Source organism: Chionomys nivalis, chromosome 11, assembly GCF_950005125.1.
Source record: "Chionomys nivalis chromosome 11, mChiNiv1.1, whole genome shotgun sequence".
NCBI lineage: Eukaryota > Metazoa > Chordata > Mammalia > Rodentia > Cricetidae > Chionomys > Chionomys nivalis.
In genome coordinates, this window is record NC_080096.1 from 44,584,962 (window position 1) to 44,609,940 (window position 24,979).

Consider the following 24,979-nt stretch of genomic DNA (forward strand, 5'->3'; position numbering starts at 1 on the left):
ATTGGATGAGTTCTATTTTAAACCTTGTCATTCAAAATGGATGCGTGACCTCTAGTTTTAAAGGTTTGTTTCTTGTCCTGACTGCCATTTCTCTTTGACTCTCTGTCTGGGTCACAGTCTTTCTCATCTCTACCTTTTTTCAGAGCATGGATCTCTTCTTGGCTTTGTTTCTTCATGGCCTTCAGCAAGTTGCTAACCCCACCTGGCATCGATTTCTCATCTTTAGAAGTGAGATATTGTCACCAAACTTATTGAATTATGTGAGAATGAAGGACACTGGTGCCGCTGAATATTCTGCCACTTAGCACAGACTCCCTCCCTTCCCCTCTCTACCAGCCCCTGTAATGATGATCAAATCAGGAAGCTCTGGTTCTTAAACCCACTCTCGCTGAGAAGGTTCAATCATCTGAAGTCGATGCTGGCTGCTACCTAGCTGGGTTGCTTAGCAACCCTGCACCAGTTGCAACCATCCTGGAAAAGCTTCCTGGAAAAGGATCACATCAACCAGGTCTCAATGATTGCAGGCTGACATAGGCATTAGCTAAAGCAAACTGGCAAAGCGCTCTTGCTAACCCCTTCGTGTTTATGATTCCATTTCCAAGAATGATAGGTGACCCAATTAGAGAGCAGGGGTTCACAAGAAACAAAAGCTTTCCCGAGACAATGTATCCTTTAACCGTCACTGTTGGGGGAACCAGTTTACACTTACTTAATTTGCTCTCCTGTAAGCAATTTGGCAATCAGATGAGAAGTTAAGGAAAGGCACTTGGGAGTCTATAAAGTAATGCCTCATTAGAAGACCGCAGAGACACACTGGGCATCCGAGGCGAAGGCATGAGGAATAACTTACTTCCATAGACTTGGCGACGGAAAAGAAGGGGTTTGGCTACATGCAAATTAGCCTAGCCTGCCCTGAGGCTCATTTAGCCTCTTTCTTTCCTCTCTTTCCTCTCTCTCTCTCTCTCTCTCTCTCTCTCTCTCTCTCTCTCTCTCTCTCTCTCTCTCTCCACAAGAGAGATCCTTTTTCAGACATCTCAAGTCCCTGGTACAGCTATGGAGAGGGCTTCACAGCAACACACTTGGCTTCTGCTGTGATGTTCCTCTGAGATGTTTCCGACAATGCCCCACATAACACATGACCCAATGAAGCTGTCGGCCCACGTGGCTGACAGCCTCACCAGTTCAGTGTCTGGCCTTCTAGGGAACGTGGACTTCACCTAATAGAAAGCTCACTGCCACAGGCGAGGAAACTGAGACCCACATAAAGGACTGCATAACTTCCAAGGTCTTAAGACTCTTGGCTGAACAGGGGCAAGGAAACAGGTATTCAACGAGAGGGAGGCATTTATTTTGGTGGTTAGTATTTAGAAAATGGCAAATTTATCAAGAAGCAAGGCAAGTTATTTGATGCTCAGGAAAATATTCCTAACTTAATAATTTAGAAACCCCTCCAGGATGGCAGTAAATATAATTACCAAAAGAAGAAACACCAACTATGAAGAGATTTAACATCTAGCAACTAGACAGAAAGATAATCGTTCTCAATTCTTCACATCCTTGGTTTACATTTCAGGGGTTCAAGGTGACGCACTGCCAAGGATAGAAGGCTTAGAATTTAAGGCCTTTCCTAGTTGACATCCTCTACTATCCATCCTTGTCTCTGGCTCACAGGCACACTCACTCGCTGTCCATTTGCTCTGTCCTGAGTGCCTGCTCGGTTCCCCACCTCCCTGCTTTTACTTTTGTTGTTGCATTAGTGTGAAAGACATTGTCTCATCTTTTAGGGGTCCAGACTCAAGGCCCTCCTGCCATGAAGCATCAGGGCAAATGTGCATTTTCTTACCTTCAACTTTCCATCAAATTCCATTTTAATTAATTGCCATTTTAATTACTATCAGCCTATACCAGTGAGACTAGAAACAGCTGACACTAAATGGCAAGGAGCCTGGTAGGCACGTTACATGTTGCCTCGTTTAGTCGTAGGAAAGACTTTTTAATTTGTGTAAGTCTTCATTGATTGAATTATATATTCTTGCATGGAAGGACATGAGAAAATGCTAAGTATCCTATGATAAGATTTATATTAGTGAAAATGTGGCTGATTAAATAAAATAGCTGAAGATGAAAATAATTCATTCCTTTCAGATGTGCGCACACAACTGTTATTTTCCTGATTGTTCTGTAAAGAAGGATCCTTCTGGGATTCCATTTTGATACAGGGCAGGCCATCCCAGACCTGCATTTTTTTTTTTTTTTTTTTTACAGCCAACAATAGCTGGTCCCTGGTGCTCTCCTCACACTGAGCAAGGGCTGTGATCCTTCGTTCTTGGCAAATGAACCACATGTGTGATGTTACTTGTACAACTTGAAAATGCATCTAAGATTTTGTGTCCTGGCCATCTTCTGAATGAACATTCACTACGGTTAAATAAGAACACAGGGGAATGAACATGTTCCATTACTAACTCTTCAGGGTCAGGGCCACACAGGGAATTCATTTTCTTGAGTATGACCATTCAACTGCATCAAAGCATCCATAGTTGTTTGGGGCATTGGTTTCTTACTTAGGTTCCCGTCCAATCTGTTGGTTTTACAGTTCTGCCTGCCCAGTCCTGGGACCTCAAGAGTGAGCTTTGGGTGCCACCTAGGGCTACAGAGAACCTGCCTTTACCAGTGATCACGTTATTCTCATGGGTCAGGGCATGCTGATAAATCCAGAAGTGCACGAGGTGTTTTTAGCCTCGACAAATGTAATAGCCACATCTTCTGCCTCTCTGCGTGAAGTAACAGGTTAGATATGAGGCAGTAAAAAAAGTACATGATAAAAAAAATGAACACACAATGAAAAATCTCAACTCTTCAAAAGCACAAGTCTAAGAAGTGTTTGTGCTGACCACTGACAGTTGACATGGAAGTGGGGAAAGCACAGAAAACAAATACATGCTATCAAGAGACTTTGGGTCACTCGTTAAGCACCAGCTACAGCAGGGTCTTAGCCCGAAGCTCGCCCAGAGAGGCAGACTCTAAAGTACTTACGTAGAGTCAGTGTCTTTCTCTTTCTTCCGTATTCCAAAGGCCTTCCTTGTGCGTTTTTTCAGTCCTGTGGGAAGATGGCAAAGGGTCAGAAAGCAGTCAGCAGCACAGGTAATTGTATCCCAGAAGGGGCAGCCAGGCCTGGTGAACTCTACCGCACGCACGACTCCAGAGCCAGAGGCCGGGGACTTCAAATCCAATGCCCCTTCTTTGCTACAGAGTGATTTCAAGACCAGTTTGGGCAACTTTGTGAAACCATGTCTCAAAGATTAAAGAAAAAAAAGGTAAAGAAATAGAGGAAGAAGAAAAAAAAAAGACAAGGGGTATTAGGGGTATGACTCAGTGGTCGAGCGCCTGCCTAGCACAGACCAGGCCCTGGAGCAGTGGATTCTCAACCTTCCGAAAACTGAGGCCCTTTAATACGGTTTCTCGTGTTGTGGTGACCATCAACCATAGAATTATTTTCATCGCTACTCCATGGCTGCCACTATGCTACCGTTATGAATCGTCATGTAAATACTTGTGTTTTCTGACGGTCTTAAACGACCCTGGTGAAAGAGTCGTTTGACCCCCAAGGAGTTGCGAGGCACAGAGGTTTAATCTCCAGTCCTGAAAAGAAAAGGGAAAGTTGCGACACAAAGCTGTTAAATTTGCATATTCAGAGAGCAGCGTCTGCAGATGTCTATGCGTGCGAATATGCGAATATGATTCACTATTGAAGCTCACACAGGTGTCTGTGAGGGCCGCGGCAGGGGAAGCTCTTAGACTCATAGGCAACATAAGGATGCAGTAACTGGGAAAGATCACAGGCTTTTCTTAGATGACGGCTATGTATCGGGAAGATCAAGACTTTGCCAAGAAACTGAATCACAGATTTAGAATAGCCATTTCCAGGGTGGATTGTTCTTGAGACTTGGTAATCCTAAAATGCGGAGGGATGAGCCATACCAGGAGAGCCGTGCACACCTCTCTCCCCGTCTCTCTGTACTGCACTTCCATCTCATCTTTAGCATCACGGTAAGGCTGGACTATTAACTAGTCCCTGAGCACACCCCACACTGGGACTCCAGCATCTCTTCCTCAGGATCTTCATCTCCAATTGAGATGCACTGCTTGTGTTGCCAATACTCAAAGTTCCAATTCATCCGTGAAGGTCGGACCTCAATGCCACACACTGATAGGACCTTTCAATCTTACTGATGCTCTTGTACGTGTTAATATATTAATGATGCTGCTCATCAGCTATTTCAGATTCTCTGATGATCGTGAGCCTTCCTAGCCTAGAAGCCAGGGCCGCCCGGTTTGCATGTGTGGCTCCTCCCCTCTGCCTGCCCATTTTACAGAGGTATCAGGTAACATTTGCTGATTAAAGTTATGTTCCAAGAAAGCACCATTCAGACAGCAGTGTGGCCAGAAGGCCCCTTTCTTCCATGCGTATGAACTAAGCCCAGTCTGGGTCTTCCATTCTTGCTTGTCAAGGACCCGTGGAGACCTCCCATCTCCTACGTGTTCCCCATTGGTGTAGGAGGTCCTTCTGTATTTGTGTTGCTTTCATTGGTTGAATAAAGAAACTGCCTTGGCCTTTTGATAGGGCAGAGCTGAGGTAGGCGGGGAGGACAGAACAGAATTCTGGGAGGAAGAAAGCAGAGACAGGCAGATGCCGTGAATCTCTGGCCTGAGATGGATGTAGGTTAGAATCTTACCGGTAAGCCACAGTCACGTGGTGATACACAGATTTAATAGAAATGGGTTAATCAGGATGTGAGAGTTAGCCAATAAGAGGCTAGAGCTAATAGGCCAGGCAGTGTTTTAATTAATACAATTTCTGTGTGGTTATTTCAGGGGTTAAGTTAGCTGGGCGGCGGGATGAAAAGCATGCCCGCTCCTCTTACAACACCCCATGTTCTATGCGTTCCCGTCTTTTATGCGGTCCACAGGTCGCATGTGGCTGGCTTTCTTATGTTGGCAAGTGCTGTTTTCCTATAGCAGATGCTTGTGCAATCTGAACTCTGGGGAAAGCTGTACTGAGAGAGAGAGAAGCCAACCACAAACTTGATATTGCTGGGCAGGGTGGTTTATCCCCATTATCTCAGCAGTTGGGAGGCTGAGACGGGGGATTGGGTCTGAAGCCAGCCTGGACTACAGAGTGAGGCCCTTCCTCCAAAATAACAAAATGAAAAACCCAACCAACCAACCAACCAACCAACCAACCAACCAACCAACCAAGTCAAAATATGACCACTGAAGCTGCAAGATTTGTCTGGCAGGAAGAACGAGCAGAGAAGTAGACAGGATCGGGCATTTGCTATCGTCTCTCTCAAGGCCCGTGAGTCAGCCGAGACTCTGAGTCACTCATTAGCTGTCTCTAAGGATGCTACTCAAATATAGTTTCCAAAATGTCTCAGCACAGCTCGATTTTTGCATTTAATATTCATTCTATTTAAGATGTTTAGGTCTTTAAAATGTCAATGCTCTTTTTAAAACTCATTCCCCACACAAAACTCTTCCCCATTCCTCGTCACATAATGAGTTTACAGGGGAACTGGCTGACATTTCAAACTATTCATAATATTTAGGAACGCTTGCCCCCACCCCATTCTGTTTCAGTTTTCTTTGTTAAAATCCCTCTCTCCTCTCCACTCTGTCTTATTTCCCCACAGGAACAAATGCCATAGTTACATAACCATCATTTTCTTCTTACCCCTTACCCCAGGCTTCAGCTTCTTGCTGCTTCCAGTTTAGCTTTAGGTTCATGATGACTGTAGTACTCATGAGTCACTGTTGGTGACTTCAGGAGCACAGCACAAATCCTCCCTAACTCACATGCTCAAGCTCTTTACTCTGGTAACTCTACCTATAAGAGACGGCATGTCCTTGCAAACAGATCAGGAGTCACCCACAGCTTTCAGATTCCAGGTAGTCCTGTATCAGAACAGAATTGTCACACCCCATTAACTCATTTGGGCAGCAGCCAATAGGAACCTAGGTAGGTCACGACGGTCCCAAGTTATCTGTTTTCCAGGAAAAAGTGCACCGGCACAGACTTGGGGGACGTAGAGTTTTATCCCAGCATCGTTTCTGGCTGCAGAGCTTGCTGTTGCTTCTGCTCGTTGGGTTTCAGTCTTGGGTTTATAACAAGCGACGATAAGAGAAGGAATCACACACTCTTAAAATCCTATACCAACCTGGACCGTCAGTGTCACCGATTGTCCTGTTTCTAACACACAGAATATATGTACACATGGAATAGAGATAGGAACATATAAATATGTGACATTTCAGGAAGCAGTCAAATTGTTAAATGGGCATTAAAGAGTGGCCCCTCCATGCCGAGTGGAAAGACTCGAGAAGAGAAGGGGTGTGCAGAGAAAACAGGGTGCAGGGCAAATTCATCTACCCAGAACCCCTGTTAAGGTGGAAGAAGAGAACAGATTATGCACACACTTGTCCACCCCCATCTCAGCCCCTACAGTCATAGATGGGAGAACTGATTCTCAAGGATATTAATTGCAATACCAAGGTAAAAACATTTCACGTCAGGTCAAGAAACACTGGGGCCAGCACAACAGCTCAGAGGGTAAAGAGACTTGCCACCAATCCTCACAGCCTGAGTTTGATTCTTGGGACATACATGGTGGAAGGAAGAACCAGCTTCCAGAAGCTGTTCTCTGATCCCTACGCATGCACCTTCGTGCACCCCTACCCATACCCACAAAAACAAATTAATAAATATGGAAGATTTAAAAGGAAACTAATAATTTTCCAATTCTGACTTCAGAAAGCCTGAGCAATTTTAAAGTCAATTTCTATCCTGTTTTGGGTAATAGGACATGGATTTGGGTCAACTATTCTTTATTAAGAAAAGGACAGCAAAAAAGTTTTGTTTTGTTTTAAAGCAATGCCCCTCTGCAAATGGTGGGGTCCACAGCAAGAAGATTAGCCTGCTGTGAGATCCAGGGTGAGGAGAGTTCTTCCTTGAGCCATGGGATCGAGGCCACCTTCATGGGCAGCTCCAGAACTGAGCTGTGGTGAGCTGGCCTGTGATTCTCTCTAACTCACGTCCTGTTAGCTTCCTCCAGTGTCTGGAGACAAGCCAGTCAGTTTCCAAAGGAACGATATTAAAAACAGAGTCGTCTCCCCCACCCCCACAAGACAGGGTCTATCTATGTAACAACCCTGGCTATCTTAGAGTTCAATTTGTAGACCAGGTTGGTCTCGAACTCACAGAGATATACCTGTCCCTGCTTCCTGAGTACTGGGATTAAAGTCATGTGCCACCACGTCCAGTTAAAAATAGACCTTTAAAAAAAAGTTGATCTCAATTCAGACAATTCTGAGTCTGCTACTGCACAATTAAACAGAACAACGGATACAGAATTTGACGGTGCTGACCCAAAAATCCAGGCCAAGAAGGAGTTCCATCATTGACATAATAAGCAGATGTTGTCACTGAGGGCCTCTCTACGTGCCCTTTAAAATGTCTTACAAACTCTCTTTAAATGGTGTGTGTGTGTACGTGTGAGCTCATTCATGATTATACACACGTATGTGCTGTGAGTGTACAAGCAGAGGCCAGAGGAGGATATCAGGTATCTCCTTCTACGGCCCTCCTTCATTGTCTCGAGACAGGGTCTCTCACTGAACGGGAAGCCTGCCATTGCAGCAGGGATGGCTGGGCACAGAGCTCCCAGTTATCTGCCTGTCTTCACCTCCCAGTCCTGGGATTATAGGCACACTTCTTTTTCACATGGGTGCTGGGGATTCGAACTCAGGTCCTCTTGTTTGTATGGTAAACATTCTCAGGACTGAACCATTTCACTAGCCTGTCTTACAAACTTTGTGAAAATACAGTTGGCATTTTCTCTTCCGGTGATGTGTCTGAGGGGTGGTGTAAGGAATGTTGCAGGAGACAAATTCCGAATCTATAGATGGAAGAACAGGACTAACTCATGGGTTCTGAATGAACATTTCTCCCTGCTAGATTTGCTCAGAGATACTGTATTTTTATGAAAGCCTTTAACCTCTAAAGATATGTCTCATTATTTAGCTTATATTATACTGTAAGTAAAATGGAGATGAAATATTTCTCTAGGAACAAGTAAAAATGTGGTATATCTACACAAGAGAACATTATTCAGCCTTAAAAAGGAATTAAGTGCTGATACCTGATATGACATAAATAAGCCTTAAAGTCACTGTGATAACTGAAAGCAGATAAACATAGAGAACATGACCCATTCTGCAACTTTATAAGAAATATCCAGCAAAGGCAAATCTGTCAACATAGAGAGTAGATGTTGATGGGGCTAGGTAGAAGGAGGAATGGGGACAGCAGAAGGACAGAGACCCTCCTGAGATGACGGAAAATTCTGGATCTAGATAGTTGTGTTTGTTCTAAGAGATTATGGCCCAAGCAGAAAACTGGATGTTATATACATTTTAGTGCAACAGAAAAGAAACATAAGAGTTCAAGCCAGGCTATTTTGCAATGAGAGAGGGGGGAAGATGTGAAAGAAACAAAGCACAATGTCTCAGAAGTTTCAGGCCTAAACAACTGCAGATGTCGATCAACTCAATATCATACCTTTATTTAAAATGTTCTGAAATAATTTTTGGTGATTTTTTTATAAAAAAAGTTCAACTGTGATTCTTCCCCATAGATAACAACAATGTTGTGTTGTGATAACAAAAGGAACTCTTCTGGAAGCAGTTACAGATTTGTGACCTCCACTCTGTCCCTGTTTCCAGGAAAATTTGCGGAGAACAGGCACTTTCCTTTATCAGGTATATGTGAAGCTTCCAGAAACACTTTACTCAGCTGCTAGCTCCTTTGATCTGGTCTCAGAAGCTCTGAAGGTAAATACCACGGTATTAGCACTCCACGTGGGGACATCACCTTGGTGAAGGACAGGGCTGGCTTAAAACCATTTGCTCAATGGTCTTAAAGAAGAGGCCTTTCAAATGCAAGTAAAAGAAAGTCTCAAAAGGCCTTGGTTTCACTTTTGTGTGATATCTGTCAACAGTGTGGTGATGAACAATTTTTGTGACAAGCTAGAAACTGATCTGAACCAACATTTTCACTATAATGAGTACTGGTGTTGATGCAAATTCCCACATCTGAATGTTTGGAAAAACATTACCTGGCATTTCATAGTTCTCTATATGTGGCAAAAATTTCAAAGTATTTTGTATGGGCTGTGGACATGGCTCGGTGGATAAAACCCTTGCTTTGCAGTTATGAGGCATCTTAGTCACCGGAACTCATGTAAAGTCAGACACAGTGCTGTTCATCTAGGAGGCAGAGACAGGAGAATCCATGGAAATGTTGGGGCCATGAAGTTGTAAAGTCTTTATAATCCATCTTTACTGGTGGCCTTTTAACTGGTCAAAGGATCCAAAATAAAATCATTTCTTTTATATTCACAGGGGAATTTGGAATGTGGTAATAACAAAGCAACCATCACCAGTGTAGCTTCAGCGTAGCTCCTGCCTGACAATCTGCACGGGATTAGGTCTGGGTCCTCCTGACTGTCATCTGTGTCACTGCAAGCAAAGTCTAACTGATGGTTCCTGCCGAGATAAAGGCCAGGTACTTAGGATGGGGGCTTAGTCTTGGTGTTAGTTGCATTTCTAACAGTCTTACTACTAATTTGATCTCAAGTTTCTGGTCCCTTGCCTTTACAGACAAGGTGGGCCGCTCTGCTCTCCAGGGCTATCAGAATTGCTGTCAGTCCTTCCTCCTGTAGCGGAACCCAGCAACTCTGCTGTGAAGCCGTCTGGCTGTGCTGGATCTATCTGATTCTAAACTGGGACTTTTATGGATGTCCCTTCCTCATACTGTGTTGTATCATTGGAGGGTTCTTCAGGGGCTCTTGTTTCCATTTCTGAGTCTTCTCCACCCTGGATGGGAGGCATGAGGAGAAACTGCATTCTAAAGACTCTTCTGTCAGACTGAGTCCTTGCTCCTCTTGTCCTTGGAAAATCTCTTTTAGTCTTTACAAGTATTTTGCCTTCTTATCAAAAGTAATGTCCCCTCCAGTGTGATTTTTTTTTGTAATGGAAAGACATTTCTAGGAAAATTGAGCTGCACATTAATTAAACATGAAGACTATATTTTCGTGTCGAAATATCTGTGTTTCCCGGTAAAGAGAGGAAAGCTAATAAAGGTTGGCTAACGGGGTTATTTCTGTAACGAATGGGAATTTTCAGCTGGAGTCTTCACCAATGTCGAGGGTTGCTTCAAGGTGAATCACATGTAATGGAATTACTTATTTTCTGCATGAACCCAGGCCAAACATTTAGTCTCAGTAATAAAAAACAGGCAAATTTAATTGCCCTGGGCATGACGCCTCAAGCAGATGGCAGCTCCAGCATGGCAATGTGTATTCATTACGGTGGCTGCTGTGTCTCAGGAAGGATGCAGGGGCCTTGCACGTCCTAAGGTTGGGAATTCCACATAAATCCTCAGACAGGGTAGGGAAGTTCTCTTCCGTGGAGTTAAATTCCCAGCCCTCCCTTCTGTTTTAAGTATAAGCACTGTTTCAATTCAGACTGTTTCCCCCCCCCCCCAAAATATTACCCCAATTCTCCAGGTCATTTAAGATAGTCTTTTCCCATGATGTTTTGCTATTTCTAATTTCCAGGGCTTACTTACTATCTAAGACATGGGAGGAGTTTATTAAAAGTGAATGTCGGGAGGCAGCAGGAGTTGAGGCCAGTGTTTAGGAGTGTACCAGCTTGTGGCCGTCAGGTACATGCTTACTAACTGATCTATACATTTGCATTTTTAACCAAAGGAATTATTCAAAGTTGGTAGGCATGTCTTCTCTGGTCTGAATGTTCTAGTTTGACATTTCAGTGATCAAAGGACATTCCAGGGAACTTTGTACTTAGTCAGTGCAAAGCCTGTTGATGTGGCATTCTGAGCTAAGCCTATTGGGAAAGACCCCGCGACTATCCGACAAATTTGGACCACAGAAGTCTGACAAGAACAAATAGCAAGTTCAAGTTTGGTATCTGGAAATGCACAGTGAGACACTGAAATGGAGAATCCCAAAGGCAAGGAAGTACTTCAAGTGGCTAAACAGGCTTTTTTCCCAGAGAGAAATATTTGACCTTTTAGTGACATAGAAGGACATGTTAGAGAAGTCACAGAAAACATTTGAGACCAAAGGTCAGATTTGCTGTGCCAGGGTTAATGGAACTGGGGAGGTGGGTGATCAGGATTGGAAGCAGGTGGACAAGTTCTGATAAGCTGTCAGGACAGCACCGAGACCCACCAGCAGCATGCTTAGCTGGGAAGGAAGTGGGAGCTGTGAGTCCCGACTTGGGTTCAATGCTCACCCTTGCTGCCTTCAGAAACAGGCTGCTGAATCTCTGAGTCTCCATCTTCTCAGCTAAGAATCGCAAAGGGTTTTTGGAAGTTTTCCATGCTGTAAGAAATCTGTGTAGAGCCTGCAGTGTATTGGACACGGCTTCTGCGTGTTTATTTCTCTTGTCTGTCTTGACATGTTGATAATTGTTAAACAACTCAGGTATGCTAAATGACAGCACACGGGCAATTCAACACCCGATTCACCACTGCCAGGAGCTCTGTAGCTTTATTTCTCTGGAAATAACTTTTAAAAGCAACAACATTTGAAAACAATCTAAATTTTAAAAGTCTCAACTTTGCCTTGGTCACAACAATCATAACAAATCAAAACTCACTCTCAAGAGACGCAGCCCCGTTAACAGTCAGCATAAACAACGAGTGAGAAAAGACTCGCGTTAAGGAATGTGTGTTCCTAGATGAGCTAGAAAACAGCAGGGATGAAGTCTCCAGCCTTGATTGCAACTTGTGTTCATCAACCAGTCCTTGCACTGTGACCTTCAAGCCATCAAGTGTTACTCCCACAGACCAAGAGGCACTGTGCCAGGCATACGGCATTTCCTGCTTCTAGCTTTTCAACAGACACAGGCTCTCGGAGAGCAACATTTCAGATGCTCACATTTAGATGACTCAGCCCACTACAACTTTGAGGAACAGAACAGTTTCTTTTGTCTGTCTCTGTCCCTTCACATTCGTCGATTCTCCTCGGTCCCTGAAAACCCTCCCAACCCATCTTTGACATGTGACACGGAGGCAGCACTGATTTCTAAGGCTTTGCCTGGATAAATTCTGTTTCGAGGCACAAACAGAAAAACTCATTGAATTATAACTCCTCAAATCTCTCCTTTTGAAAAAGCAAAAGCCAACTTTGTGCAAGTTAAAAAAAAAAGAATCAAAAAGAAAGCAAACTGGACACCAGTAGAAATGGATTCTGTAAGCCGTAGCCCATGGGCATTTCATCCAGAGTGGAAGGAGCCCTTTGGTAGATCTAAGATGGGTCATCATATTTACAACTTTATGCTTGGAAATAAATTTCTGAGGTCAGCTAAAAGTGGTTAAGTCTGTCTTACCCAGAAGGAAGCTGAGAGCAAAGGAAAATGTGGGATGAGACGCTACCACATTCCAAACATCCCGGGCTACTGGCCAGAGTTATTTAGGATGTATGAAGCTAACTTCTGAAGGGAAATGGGATTAGTTTACAAATTAGAAACCTAAGAGCATGGAATAATTCTTTAAGAAGATCAGCTGCCAGATAAATATGCACAGTGGTAAAAACAAACAAACAAACAAACAAAAACATTTGAAAAGGAATTAAATAGGACTGGGGAGAGAGATGGCTGAGTGTCTGCTGTACAAGTGTGAGGTCATGGGTTCAATCCCCGGCATGGTATAATATGTCAGGGTGGTAGCCTGGGAGGCAGTGCTGGGGAGGCAGATACAGGTAGATGGTTAGTTGTTCTAGACTAAGCAGTGAGCCCTAAGTGAGACCTGTCTCAAATACAAACAAACAAAGCCCCCCAAAGGGGGTAGATGGTTCTTAAGAAATGACACTTGAGGTTGTTATTTGTCCTCCAGTGTACCTGCACATACATGTGCACTAGCACACACACACACACACACACACACACACACACACTATACAATTTAGCTCTAAGCTATCTTGGGAGGCCTTAACGGTTTCCAGGACACGTGTGGATTGACCCTGTTTGAAAGACTTATAATGAAAAGATCATTTTCCTCTATCCCCCACCTCCTTTGGTAACAAATCCCACGTGTGCAAAAGTTTCCCACTGTGCTTTCATCGATGGAAATTTCTGAAAGTTCTGAACCTTCCGGAAGGATGTAAAAGGGAAGTGAAGCAATGGGATATTTTAGGACAGGATGTTTACAACGGGAGACACAGCAGGGTGTTCTAAGGGAGTATGACATACTCCATTCTGAAGGTATGAGACAGGAAGTAAATAACTCAAAATAGCTTCAGGAAGTCCCTGAAACTGACCAGATTTTCTAGGCTCCTCTCTTTCCAAGAGAATATAAGCAGTAATGGTTGTGACAGTCACTCTCACACAAGCCCAGGTGCCTGGAAGAAGCACAGGCCGGCCTAGCATTCCAGAAGAAGCAGGCAGTAGATGAGTGACCTGCAAGAGACTCAGATCAACTGGATGCCCTCCAACATGCTAGGTGCCTGCAGGTTAGTCAGTGTGCTCCTGGTCTCTAACTTTCATGAGCTGTCACCCATGCTGGGGTGGGCTTTAGGAGTGTAGCTGTCAGTGAGTCATTTTTGCTCCTGTAAGTAACCCCTCTCTCATATTCTGATAACTAACTCAATAAAAATCATTGGTTCACGAAGTGGGACTAAGGTGGTATCTTCACATTGGTCACTTCCCTGTGTGGGCTAAGTGGACAGTCATATCTTTCCAGGAACATCAAATGCCAACTGTCGGGAAGCTATTCCTGTTGGATGCCATAAGCCCATGAAGTTGCCATGAAACCCTGTTTTCTTGTGGTCTTCCAAGGAAATGGAACCTTTTTTTTCATAGGCATTCATATTTATTACTCTATCTCTCTAGCATTTTCTTGGGTGAAATATTCTATATATAGAAATCTTGCATTATAAACATTGAAATAATGCATGTTATACTTTGGGTGAAATATTCTATATGTATAAATCTTGCATTATAAACATTGAAATACATGCATGTTATACTATCAATAATTATCTGATCCTATATCCGTGTGTGTGTGTGTGTGTGTGTGTATGTGTGTGTGTGTATAGTAATACAAGCGTGGAGTATGGGTAATCTCTATCTGAAGATCTCTCCACCTTCTAAGTGACTGATGGTAAAAGGACCTGGGGGACATCTATCATGTACCAGAGACTCTTCTAAGCATGGTGGCAGCATCTTCTACTAACTGTGACTTAGATAAGTTAAGAGCTTAATTTCTCAATCCTCAGTACCCCTTCTCAATGGGTGGCTGCCACTCACTTTAGCACCTTGTGATTGACTTTTCAAGTAAGAGCTGCACACAACTGCATGGTGTTGGAGAGTAATATGAGATGGGGTTGTGGCACAAATTCTTGGGGGGTAGAGATTGGGATATTGCAATTTAAATGTAAAGGGAAGTCTTTGAAATCTTTAGAGGGAAAAATGTATCAAAAATGTGTTCATTCCTTGGTGTAGGAGGTCCTTCTGTCTATGTGTTGCTTTCATTGGTTAATAAAGGAACTGCTTTGGGCCCATAGCAGAGTTGTAGGGGAACAGAGCTAGGTGGGGAAAACTAAATGGAATGCTGGGAGGAAGAAGGCAGAGTCAGAGAGAAACACCATGGAGCTGCCACCACCGGAGATAGAAACATGCTGAAACTTTGTTGGTAGGCCACTGCCACATGGTGATATACATATTAATAGAAATAGGTTAAATTAATATAAGAGTTAGCCAATAAGAAGCTACAGCTAATGGGCAAGCAGTGTTTTAATTAACATAGTTTCTGTGTGGTTATTTTGGTTCTTGGCGGCCAGGACGAACAAGCGGCCTCCTTCAACCATTCCCACTGCCTGTAATGTGTATTACTCAGGATCACAAAGCTCCAGGAATTCATTTGTATGGTGGCCATTATGATGAGCAAGACACTAATGTTTACTAGTTCATCAAAAAACAGAGTACTGTGATACACAATTATTTGAAAACAAGCATTTGAGTTCTGATCTGTATTCATGAAGAAGCACAAACCCCCACTGAAACACTGAATACTGTAACATTTCTTAGCTCATAAGAGCTTTCCAGTTGAGACAGGATGTGTAACATTGTTACTTGTGGCAGTCTCATGCAATCCTTCTTGTGAACCCCATCAGAGCTCTTAAACTCAAATTCCTCACCTTTGTTACACATTTGCACTCAGATCTGACATCTGATTCTAGCTTTGTCACAGACTAGCTGGGTGATATTTTCTTTTTTCTTTTTTTTTTTCTTTTTTTTTTTTTTTTGGTTTTTTTCGAGACAGGGTTTCTCTGTGGTTTTGGAGCCTGTCCTGGAGCGTTTTGGAGCCTCTTGTAGACCAGGCTGGTCTCGAACTCACAGAGATCCGCCTGCCTCTGCCTCCCGAGTACTGGGATTAAAGGCGTGCGCCACCACCGCCCGGCGTGATACTTTCTTTTAAATTCATTTCTCAAGAACTAAGTCTCTGTAACTAAAATATATACATCAAATGACTACAGTAGTAAATGAGAAGATATATTGGTATCTATAGAGAACTGCCTGAGTAAAGTCAACATTTATTTGTGTGATTTTTATTATTTTCATTAATAGTAAGCTACAGAGGTACACACACACACACATACACACACAAAGCAACTCGGCTCCAACAGCAAAGTGTCTTTCTCCATTAAACTGCAGAGAGGAGAGAGTTCCATTCCCCCTCACAAACCACGTGCTCATGTTCCATCTAGCTTTTGCTGCTGGGAAACGCTAGCTTTCAGGTCCCACCAATCCTGATGACTGTCTCTATGACCACAAATGTTCACATGAAAAACCACAAGTCACATTCTTCAGCTCTCTATTATGCAGATCCTGTGCCCTGCTCTCTCCAAGTAAAATCCATAAGATAGACCTCTTCTCATGGGCTGGCAACAAAGAGCAAATTATTCTTGCATGTAGCAAGCAGAGCAACATAAATAGCTCATCACAATCGATATTTTCTAGAAATCAAGTCTGAATATAAAATTGAAAGTAGGAAAAAAAAATCCTTTCTGGAATTAAAAGCATCATACATTTGTCGGATGGCTTACTGAATCTTTTCTCTGGAAAGTTTTGTCCATACCCCTAGTGACAGTTTTAAGTTCTTGGAAATGGACTTCTCACCAGCTTCCAAGAAAACACTAGAAAGATGAAATATTATGGCACAACCTATAGGCAGTCAATATATAGAGTGTTGGTACAGAGGCCAAAGCGTGGCTTGGTAGGGCATGAGCAAAGCCAAAGTCCAGTGAGATCGGAGCGGAAGGCCCTCACTTAGAAAGCCATGCATCTACACACACTCATCTCCTTGGACGGGTTTATCCTGTGTTTATCATGTCCATCATCAAACATGTGTGCATGATCAGTAAGTACAGCAAACTGAAAAACGCTTCTGGCTGGTGAAGAGAAAGAACACAATGTATTTGTCTTCTCTAGAACTCTATACCGATAGGTTTTGTTTTGTTTTTAGTACTGTTTTTATGTCTATTTCTGAGCTAAATATATCTCATTACTTTTGAGATGTGTGGCAGAGCAGGCAGAACCCCAATTTAGCCAAATAGCATTATCCCCACAACATGAATCATAACTCCAGTGACGCTAGTACTGTTATAGCTGAACTCTGTCTCAGTAATTTGGTTATATTTTCTTCATCAGACTCCTATCAGGTCCTTTCTTTAAGGACAGATAGCCTGCCCTTGCTTTTTCTGTACTTGTCAATCTCCTTTTGCAGACTATAAATGCAGTCCTGAATTAGGATGGTCCAAAGGGGCAAAGTGAAATATGTGTAGGAGAGCAGCTGCCAAAGAGGAAGTGGCACATTGCATACCGTAGACAATCAGAGGCTTTGATGCCCTCCTGCGCCAGCCCAGAGCGTAGCAGTAGTGTCCTTAATCACTGTGAATTATCTCCTAGGGCACAAATTAATATCCAAAACCAGTGGTTCTCAACCATTCTAATGCTGTGACTCTTTACTACAATTCCTAAGGTTGTGGTGACTCGAACCACAAAACTATTTTTGTAGCTATTTCCTAACTATAATGTTGCTACTGTTATGAATTGTAATGTAAATATCTGGTATGCAGGGTATCTCAGATGCCACCCCTGTGAATCCAAAGGGGCTGCAAGCCATAGACTGAGAACCACTGTTCTAAAAAAGGACAAACATAAAGAGCGTTGTTCGGCACTTAGGAAACTGACTTTCTTCATCATCAGGGTGGGTGGTGGTTGAGTTCTTTCTTTGTAGTCCAGACTGCCCTTAAACTCATGGCAATCCTGCCTCAGTTTCCCAAGTGCTGGGATTAAAGGCGTATGTCACCATGTCAGATTTGGTTAATAACTTTGGAAGTTGCTTTATGAGAAAAGGCTGGCCTCTAACTCTATAGTTCCCATATCTTGAAATTAGTTATATCTGAGAGGTCCCAAAGCATGTTGAGATGAAGAGATCTACATGGGGGGAGGAAAAAGGTGACTTAGACCGCCTAAAATATTTAGGTGGATTCCAACACTGGAGTCACATGGGCTTGAGGCAGAAAGCAATGGAAAGCACCCAGACACACTCTGACGCATGTCACCCTCTGCCAAAACACAGCTAATTGAACCACGGAGACAGGCAGTGGTGTCAGGCAGCAAATTTTCATATCTCTTCCTGTTTATCCTCAGTCACCACATTAGCCTTCACCTGTGTTTCCTTTCAGATAAAAATACAAACCCATTATAAACTGCCCTGACAAGAATATCAGCTTGAGTTTGGCTAGAAAGGGGTTGGGGATTGTTGTGTTCTGGGATATGTCAGCTCACAGTCCTTTTTTCCCCACCTATGTCTACACTGACTGTCTCCCCCACGGCCATGCCCTTTTAGACCCAGCCTGGGTCTAATGTGATAAGTTTCCTTAAATTCAAGCACTTTGAGTCAAAAACAGCGACACGTGACGATTCTTTGTGGAGGTGCCAGAGGGATGTTACATCTCTGGTTTTCCCTGGCAATTGTCCATCTCTACCCTCTCTCTTCCCTGTGGGTAAGACACCTGCCTGGCTCAATGCCCTAAGCTCATGGACCGCACACATGGGGCTTGAAGCATTGATGTGGAGCTACAGGCTATGGGAGGAGGATGCTTTTAAACTCTACCCACATGATGTTTTCCAACGTCACACACACAGCGAACTGGATGACGTATACTTCTCTATTTTGTATTAATACAAGGAGACAGCAGCAGGTGATATGACAAAATTTGGTAAAGATTAGAAGTCAAGAGACTCTTTATGCCATCGTAGTGATGCAGACTTCAGCCTGTAGGTTCCTGGGAAGCGCATCCAAGCTTTCAGAGAAGGATTTCCCCAGTTAGATTTGTATTGAGCAGGGAAGATGGGGTAAAGAGTGAAGACTAGGTTTCGAGAAACTTGACATCGTCCAGTCAAGAATTCTGATGGGTGTCCTGAAATAGACAGTGCTGTAAAAACAGACAGAAAACAGGGGGGTTCAATAATTGTATAGGAGACACGGTAGAAAGGGGACTCTGTTACATTGATGGAGTGAGGAGAACCACGGGTGGCTGGAAGTTAAGGGCTGGACTGGCCAGGCAGGTCATACAGACAAACGGTGCACCCACCCCTGCCCGTGAAGTCGGCCACATAGTTACACAGTGCTAATAACGTATGCATTGAATGTCTACTCCATCACACAGTTTGTCCTTTCAGTCATTCTATGCAACAGCATTCTTTCCTTCATTTCATGGAGAAGGATTTGAACTCACGGTCTTGCGAAGTCACGCAACAGGCAGCTGTAGAGTGAGGGCTCAGATTCAGGTTTTGCCGCCTGAATCTAGGACTTTTTTTTTTCACATTAAACCATATAAAGCTTTGGATATTTTGGGAAGTTCAAATGCTCTAACCCACGCTGTTGACACTGCTCTCCAGGAGAGGAGTCTCGTTGTCTAGGATGCTCGGGATGGAAAGGTAGGCCTGCTCCATCATTAATCATTTCAGACTCGGTGGCTTCTGGATCCTGGTGGTTTCTTACATAAAATAATATGTTATATACGAGACACAGGTTACAATGCTGGGAATAGACCCAAGGAATAAGGTGGATGGTCTTAGCAACTTTGATTAGCAGTAAAATGTCCTTTTATCCTCAGTCCTGTGTTTTTTCTGACAGTTCGGATTTAGCTTAGAGTTATTCTCCGGACACAGAATCTATTACCTTACCAGGATACTGAGAAGGTCAAACAAGACAGCACTTGTGAAGGGGATTCATAAGCTATTTTACAGTGGATCTCACTCATGTTACAGAGTTGTTGACTCTATCTGTGGTCAGTATGGAATAAAAGGGAGGTGGTGAAACACAAATGTCCGGCAGACTCTGAGTCCCCGTATCATCATGGTCCCAAACTGACCTGGGGGTTTTAGATTCAGTTCTTAACAATCCTTATTGCTCTTTTTACTGTTTAACTTGGCCTTCATTTCTAAATCTCTCCACAGATATATTTTGTCATGAAAGATTAGACTCTCCTGCTCTAAAAGTTTACAACAAGCTCCTTTTTTCTTTTTCCTTCTACCCTTGTGCTGGGGATGGAACCCACAGCCTCAGCCATGCTAGGCAAGCGTTTCACTCTCTGGGCTACCTGCTCAGACCCAGAGTAAGCTCGTGAAGAAGGTTCTTTTCAGTAGGTATCCCAGGTACAGGGTAGTGCAATGTGAATGGCTAGTTCTTCTATATTATACGCAGGCTGTGCATATCGAAAAGTGGTACAGATCATGTCAGTGTATCTTCTTTCAGTCAGTTCTAAATTTTCCTTGCTCACTCTTAAGATCAAGATGCCACTCATAAGCCACTAACCACAGTGTCCAAAGTTACTCTCACACTAACTATGGAATTTTATAGACAAAGCCTGCAAAGATTATGAATTACTATATTAAAACATATATGTCACACTTTGTTGAAAATCTTGACAAATAATACAAATGAACAAAAACGCTTTCATCTCATAAGCAACCTGTAAAATCTGTGATCCTCTCTTGAAAGACAAAACATTCTGTTTACTTCTCTCCTTCAGAGATAAACCCTTGTCCAAATTCAGCAGCATCTCGTTTCTCATCTAAGAAGCCTGATCCATTCAGCCTTCACCTAGTCCATAAGCTGTGAAGTAAACTTGCTCATGTCTCTTTCTGACACACGTTTGTAAAGGGGAGTTGGCAATATACACACAAAGACCACTATTTCTTGCAGGTAACAATTAGTACCCAGCATGCCATTTCAGAGATCAGTAACTCCTGGCGGGCTTCCTTTGGTCATGCTTCTAAAGCGTCATAGGAACTCTCCTATGCCTGGGTTCTAGAAAATTTCCAGTACCAACACCCGTCTTTTCATATGCTATTATTATTTATTATTATTTTTCATATCAATGAGGAGAGCATGCCAAATGAGAGCGGACCAAACACTACTCTCTGTTCTATGATGTATAGATCATGTATGGAGCTTTCGAAGTTTCTGTGTTCCAGTGTCTCACCTTTAAGTGTTCATAGCTCTGAGATCAGGCATTTTACATCGGAAAGCTCCCCAAATGATTCTGATGGAGTTGCTCCATGGCTCGGTGTATTAGTTACTCCTGTCATTGCCATGAAAAACACTTGACAGAAGCAATTTTAAGTAGGAGGTATTTACTTTGGCTCACAGCCTCAGGAGACTTTAGTCAGTCTTTCAAGATGGAGAAAACAAGACAGAAGGAGCTGCTCAGTCTGAGTTGGCAAGTGTGTGCAGGGAAGTGGCTGTGCACATCTTGGCTGACCAAGAAGTAGAAACAGCGCCCCCAAATGTTGGGTGGTGGTGGTGCATGCCTTTAATCCCAGCGCCCAGGAGACAGAAGTAGGCGGATTTCTGTGGCTTCAAAGTCATCCTGGTCTACAGAACGAGTCCTAGAACAGCTAGGGCTACACAGAGAAATGCTTTCTCAAAAGACAAAAAATAAATAAATAAATAAATAAATAGGAGGAGGAAAAGAAGGAGGAGGAGGTAGAGAAGGAAGAGGAGAAGGAGAAGGGGCAGCAGCAGCAGTGGTAGAGGCAGCTCAACCAGAATCATTTGGCTATACTGTCATAGACTCACTTTCGGTGACTCACTTCTGCTGGCTAGGCACCATGTCTCAGAGGTTCTATAACAACCCACATCATACCATTATCTGGGGACGTAATGTTTAAACACACAGTGCTTTGGAGGCTGAGGTCACGTGAGTCAAGTCTAGGGCCTGGTTCCCTCTCAGCACCCGAACTTTGACGCTTTCAGGAATCATTGGGGGTGCTAAGTTCCCCCTGAGAACACGGCTGCTGCCAGAGATCTGGTGGGTGTAAAAGGCCCAAAGTCAAGTTCTAGCTTGTTTCTGTGCTCTACCGAGTCTGCTATTCACACGGCACCCAGGGCACCTTTGTCAACACATAAGGAATTATTCAGGGGTGCTGAACACACTGTATCACAAAGGTGCCATTTACAGGGAAAGTGAGCCATGTACTAATTGAGAAACGCTGCTTTCCTTTTCCAGTTTGGCACCATAAGGGATAATTCCCCAGTTAAGAAATACAGACACTAAGGCCTTGAGAGGTTAAGTCCAGGTTCAACAGGAAGAAGTTAAACAACATTCCTCTACGCCATGTTCCTCTTGAGAGTCAAGGAAAGAGCAAGCCTGGAGGACTATAGTATTTCCGGGGGGGGGGAGCCTAAGGGGGGAGGCACTTGCTCATTCATACCAGAAGCCTGTCATCTTCCTGAAAGTCCTGCAGATGAAAAGATAGCACAGACTGCTCATGTGGAAGTACTCCTGGGTTTCCTCCTTGCAAGCACAAGACGAGAACCAACTGCCCTGGGAAGCCACTATGATGCGAATAACATTGAAAATAATTATACATTAAATTCAGATGAAATATTATCAGGTACTGACTCTCACCGTTCTATGAAGTGGGATCATTACTGACATCTTATAGACGAGGCAAGAAAAGGTGAGAGGCTTTCAATGGTTGCTGGAAAGAACATAAAAGAATGGTCTCTGAGCATCCAGACTCTGGAATCTAATGCGTGTGTGGCCCTCGGGGTGAGACAGCTGTGGAGGGCGGAGCCTAAAGGTGCATTTAATACTGTTTAGTGTGTTTATTCAGCTCAAATGCAGCTCCTTACACCCTGCTGTCTTGTGCATTTTTCTCACACATACACAGCATCAAAGGGGGCAGCAATCAGGCAGCCATTAGAGATCTGGTCAAGACTGCACTTTAGAGAACGCGTTCAATGATGTTTAGACTATTTGCACAGCTTTTCTCTGATACACAATTTATAATAAGAATCTACTATCCATCCAGCTAGGTATTCCATCCTCCTCAGTGACAAGGTGACAATCAATGGTATTTTTCCCACTGGGGTCTTTCCTGGTTTGGGCTTTGCACCTGATCCAAGCCAAAAGATGTTTTTCAACTGTGCATACATGATCATGTCATGCCTCTGCCTGAAACTGGCCAGTTCTGTCTCGGTAAAGTGTGTCCCCATTCTTGACCTGGAAAGCATCTCTTGCTGTAGCTGCTTCTAACCACTGGCTGCTTCTGCTACTCTCTGGGCCACGTGGTTATACCCGCATCCCTCATCCCACCCCCATTCCTCCCAGCATGCCTTTCCAGTTGTTGCCTTCTATTTCCATCTTAATGATTTCCCCTGGAAAACATCCTTAATGGTCAGGGTGAAGCTTAATCATCAACCCTTCCCACTGAGACTCTCAGGAGATTGAAAATGCCTGATCCCTGAGACAGCACAAGCAGAAGGCAGCATCCCTGTGAGTGGAGGAGAGGGTCTCTTTGCTCTCTGGGTCTTCAGTTTCCAGCAAAATGACTGACCATGCATAGTCCATAAATATTGGAAGTATTGGTTAAAATCACAGAAAGTATCAATTTGAGATACATTTTAGTTTAAATGTGAGCCACAAGGACAGTTTCATATTGAAGCTTTTTAAAAGTTGAATTTCTAGCTTATTAAGATGAGCCTAAAGGCATAGAGACCAACTGTTTAGTGTGCTTCGCATGATGGTATGTGTTAAAATACCCGAACGAACACTGAACACAGAGGAAAACCGCCCACATCTGGGGGAAGTTGTGTGTTAAATGCGCTCCTTCCGATGGAAGCCAAGAAGTCTTGGAAAGCTTCTATCAGCGTTTTGCTTGGACTTCAGATTTTAACGTGCAGGATTTAACAACATCTGTCCCAGAAGGGTAAGAAGATGGTGCAAGGATCGTCTCTGTGAGGGCTGAAGGGAAAATCCAGCCTCTCTGCAGTGTTAAATTGGAGCTTGCTCTAGCTTGAAAATAGATCTCAAGTATCCAGTTCCCCGAGAGGCAGGCTCAGTCAGGAAACTGGAGGAGCCGTTCTCTGTGAGGCCTTGGGATCTCCTTGGTTATGGGGCCGGAAGGGGTCTTAATACTGCCTAGGGTTCCATACAGACTTCCCACGCATTATTACCGTATTACCCCGTGCCTTCCTCTCACACTCTCAGAATATGGAGGGTCACCGCGGAAGCCAGTCACGCATTCCTGGGCTTGGATGCAGAGGGTAGATAGCCTGCCTTTTCCTGTTGTGAATTCAGACTGAAAGAAGACGAACGATTTGGAGAAAGCATGGCTTCACAGGGGGAGTGTGGGGAGGGGCACCAAGATGCCGCCATTTGTCCCGACGGTCTGTGAGTTCTTCGACAACTCGCTCCAGCCGCTGCAGCCTCAGCCACTTGCCAGGGGCGAGGACTTGGATTAGTCACCCAAACCCCCAAGTCTGTTTCTGAGAGAGTAAAATTGTGCTGATTGGGATGGGGGATGACTCAGTAGAGAGAGTACTTGCCAGCACGCGGGAGGCTATGAATTCAATCCCAGGATCCACAAAAAGGCTGGCATGGCAACCTTTACCTGTACCGGGGAAGGGGAGACTGGGAAATCCCTGAGTCTTACCTGCCTGCCAGACTAGCCTAACCTAACCTAGGATCCCAAAGTTCCAGCAAAAGACCTTGTTTCAAAAAATAGGGTAGAGCCAGGTGGTGATAGTGCACGTCTTTAATTCTCAGCACCTGGGATGCCGATGCAGGGGGATCTCTGTGAGTTCAAGATCAGGTGGTCTACATATCAAGTTCTAGGCCAGGCAAGGCTTCCTAGCGAGATTGCCTATAATAGCAATAGTAGTAGTAGTAGTAATAATAATAATACATAGAGATGGCTTAGCAGTTTCAGAGCAGCTACAAAGCAGCTTACAACTATAACTGTAGCCCCAGGAAATCTGATGCCATCATGATACATGTACATGGTGCAAAGACAAACCTGCAGGCAAAACACCCACACTTATAAGAAATAAATGAAGAAGAGTGAATATTTCCTGAGGGCAACACCTGAGGTTGACCTCTGGCCCCATACACATGTGCACACACATGCACCACAACATGAACACACATGCACACATTGATCCTTCCCATCTTATGGGCTTTTCTTAAAGAGTACAGGTGGTAATATGGGCGCCTTAGCCACCTCAGAGCCCTGGGTCTAAGAGATGTGTACGAGAAATGGAAATACCTAATTGTCCTTCCTGCTCACTGAACACTGAGGACCAAGTGACTTGGTGAATATATAGGGTCCTAGGAGCTGAAGAGCTGAGTAATTGATTGAAAAATACAACACATGCTAGCTGAAAGAAAAACCACCTTTTGTATTTGTGACCAAGCACACTTAATGAAGGATGCATTTGCTTGCTGGACTCCACCTCCTGCCTTTTCCCTTCCATGTTGGTTTCTGTGGTGTGCACACCTCATCGGTGAGCATTCAAAGCCCAGACTGCTAGGAT

At 43.8% G+C, this 24,979-nt stretch overlaps 1 protein-coding gene across 18 annotated transcripts in view; it reads right to left on the reverse strand.

Annotated features, from left to right (window-relative positions):
* The window catches only part of Sgip1 (SH3GL interacting endocytic adaptor 1), a 181,682-nt gene that overhangs the window by 96,481 nt on the left and 60,222 nt on the right, over positions 1 to 24,979 (reverse strand). For all 18 annotated transcript variants that reach the window (XM_057785325.1, XM_057785339.1, XM_057785338.1 and 15 more), the window contains one exon: positions 3,037 to 3,100. In XM_057785325.1, the coding sequence (XP_057641308.1) occupies positions 3,037 to 3,100 (64 nt within the window). The remainder of the gene's footprint in view (positions 1 to 3,036; positions 3,101 to 24,979) is intronic.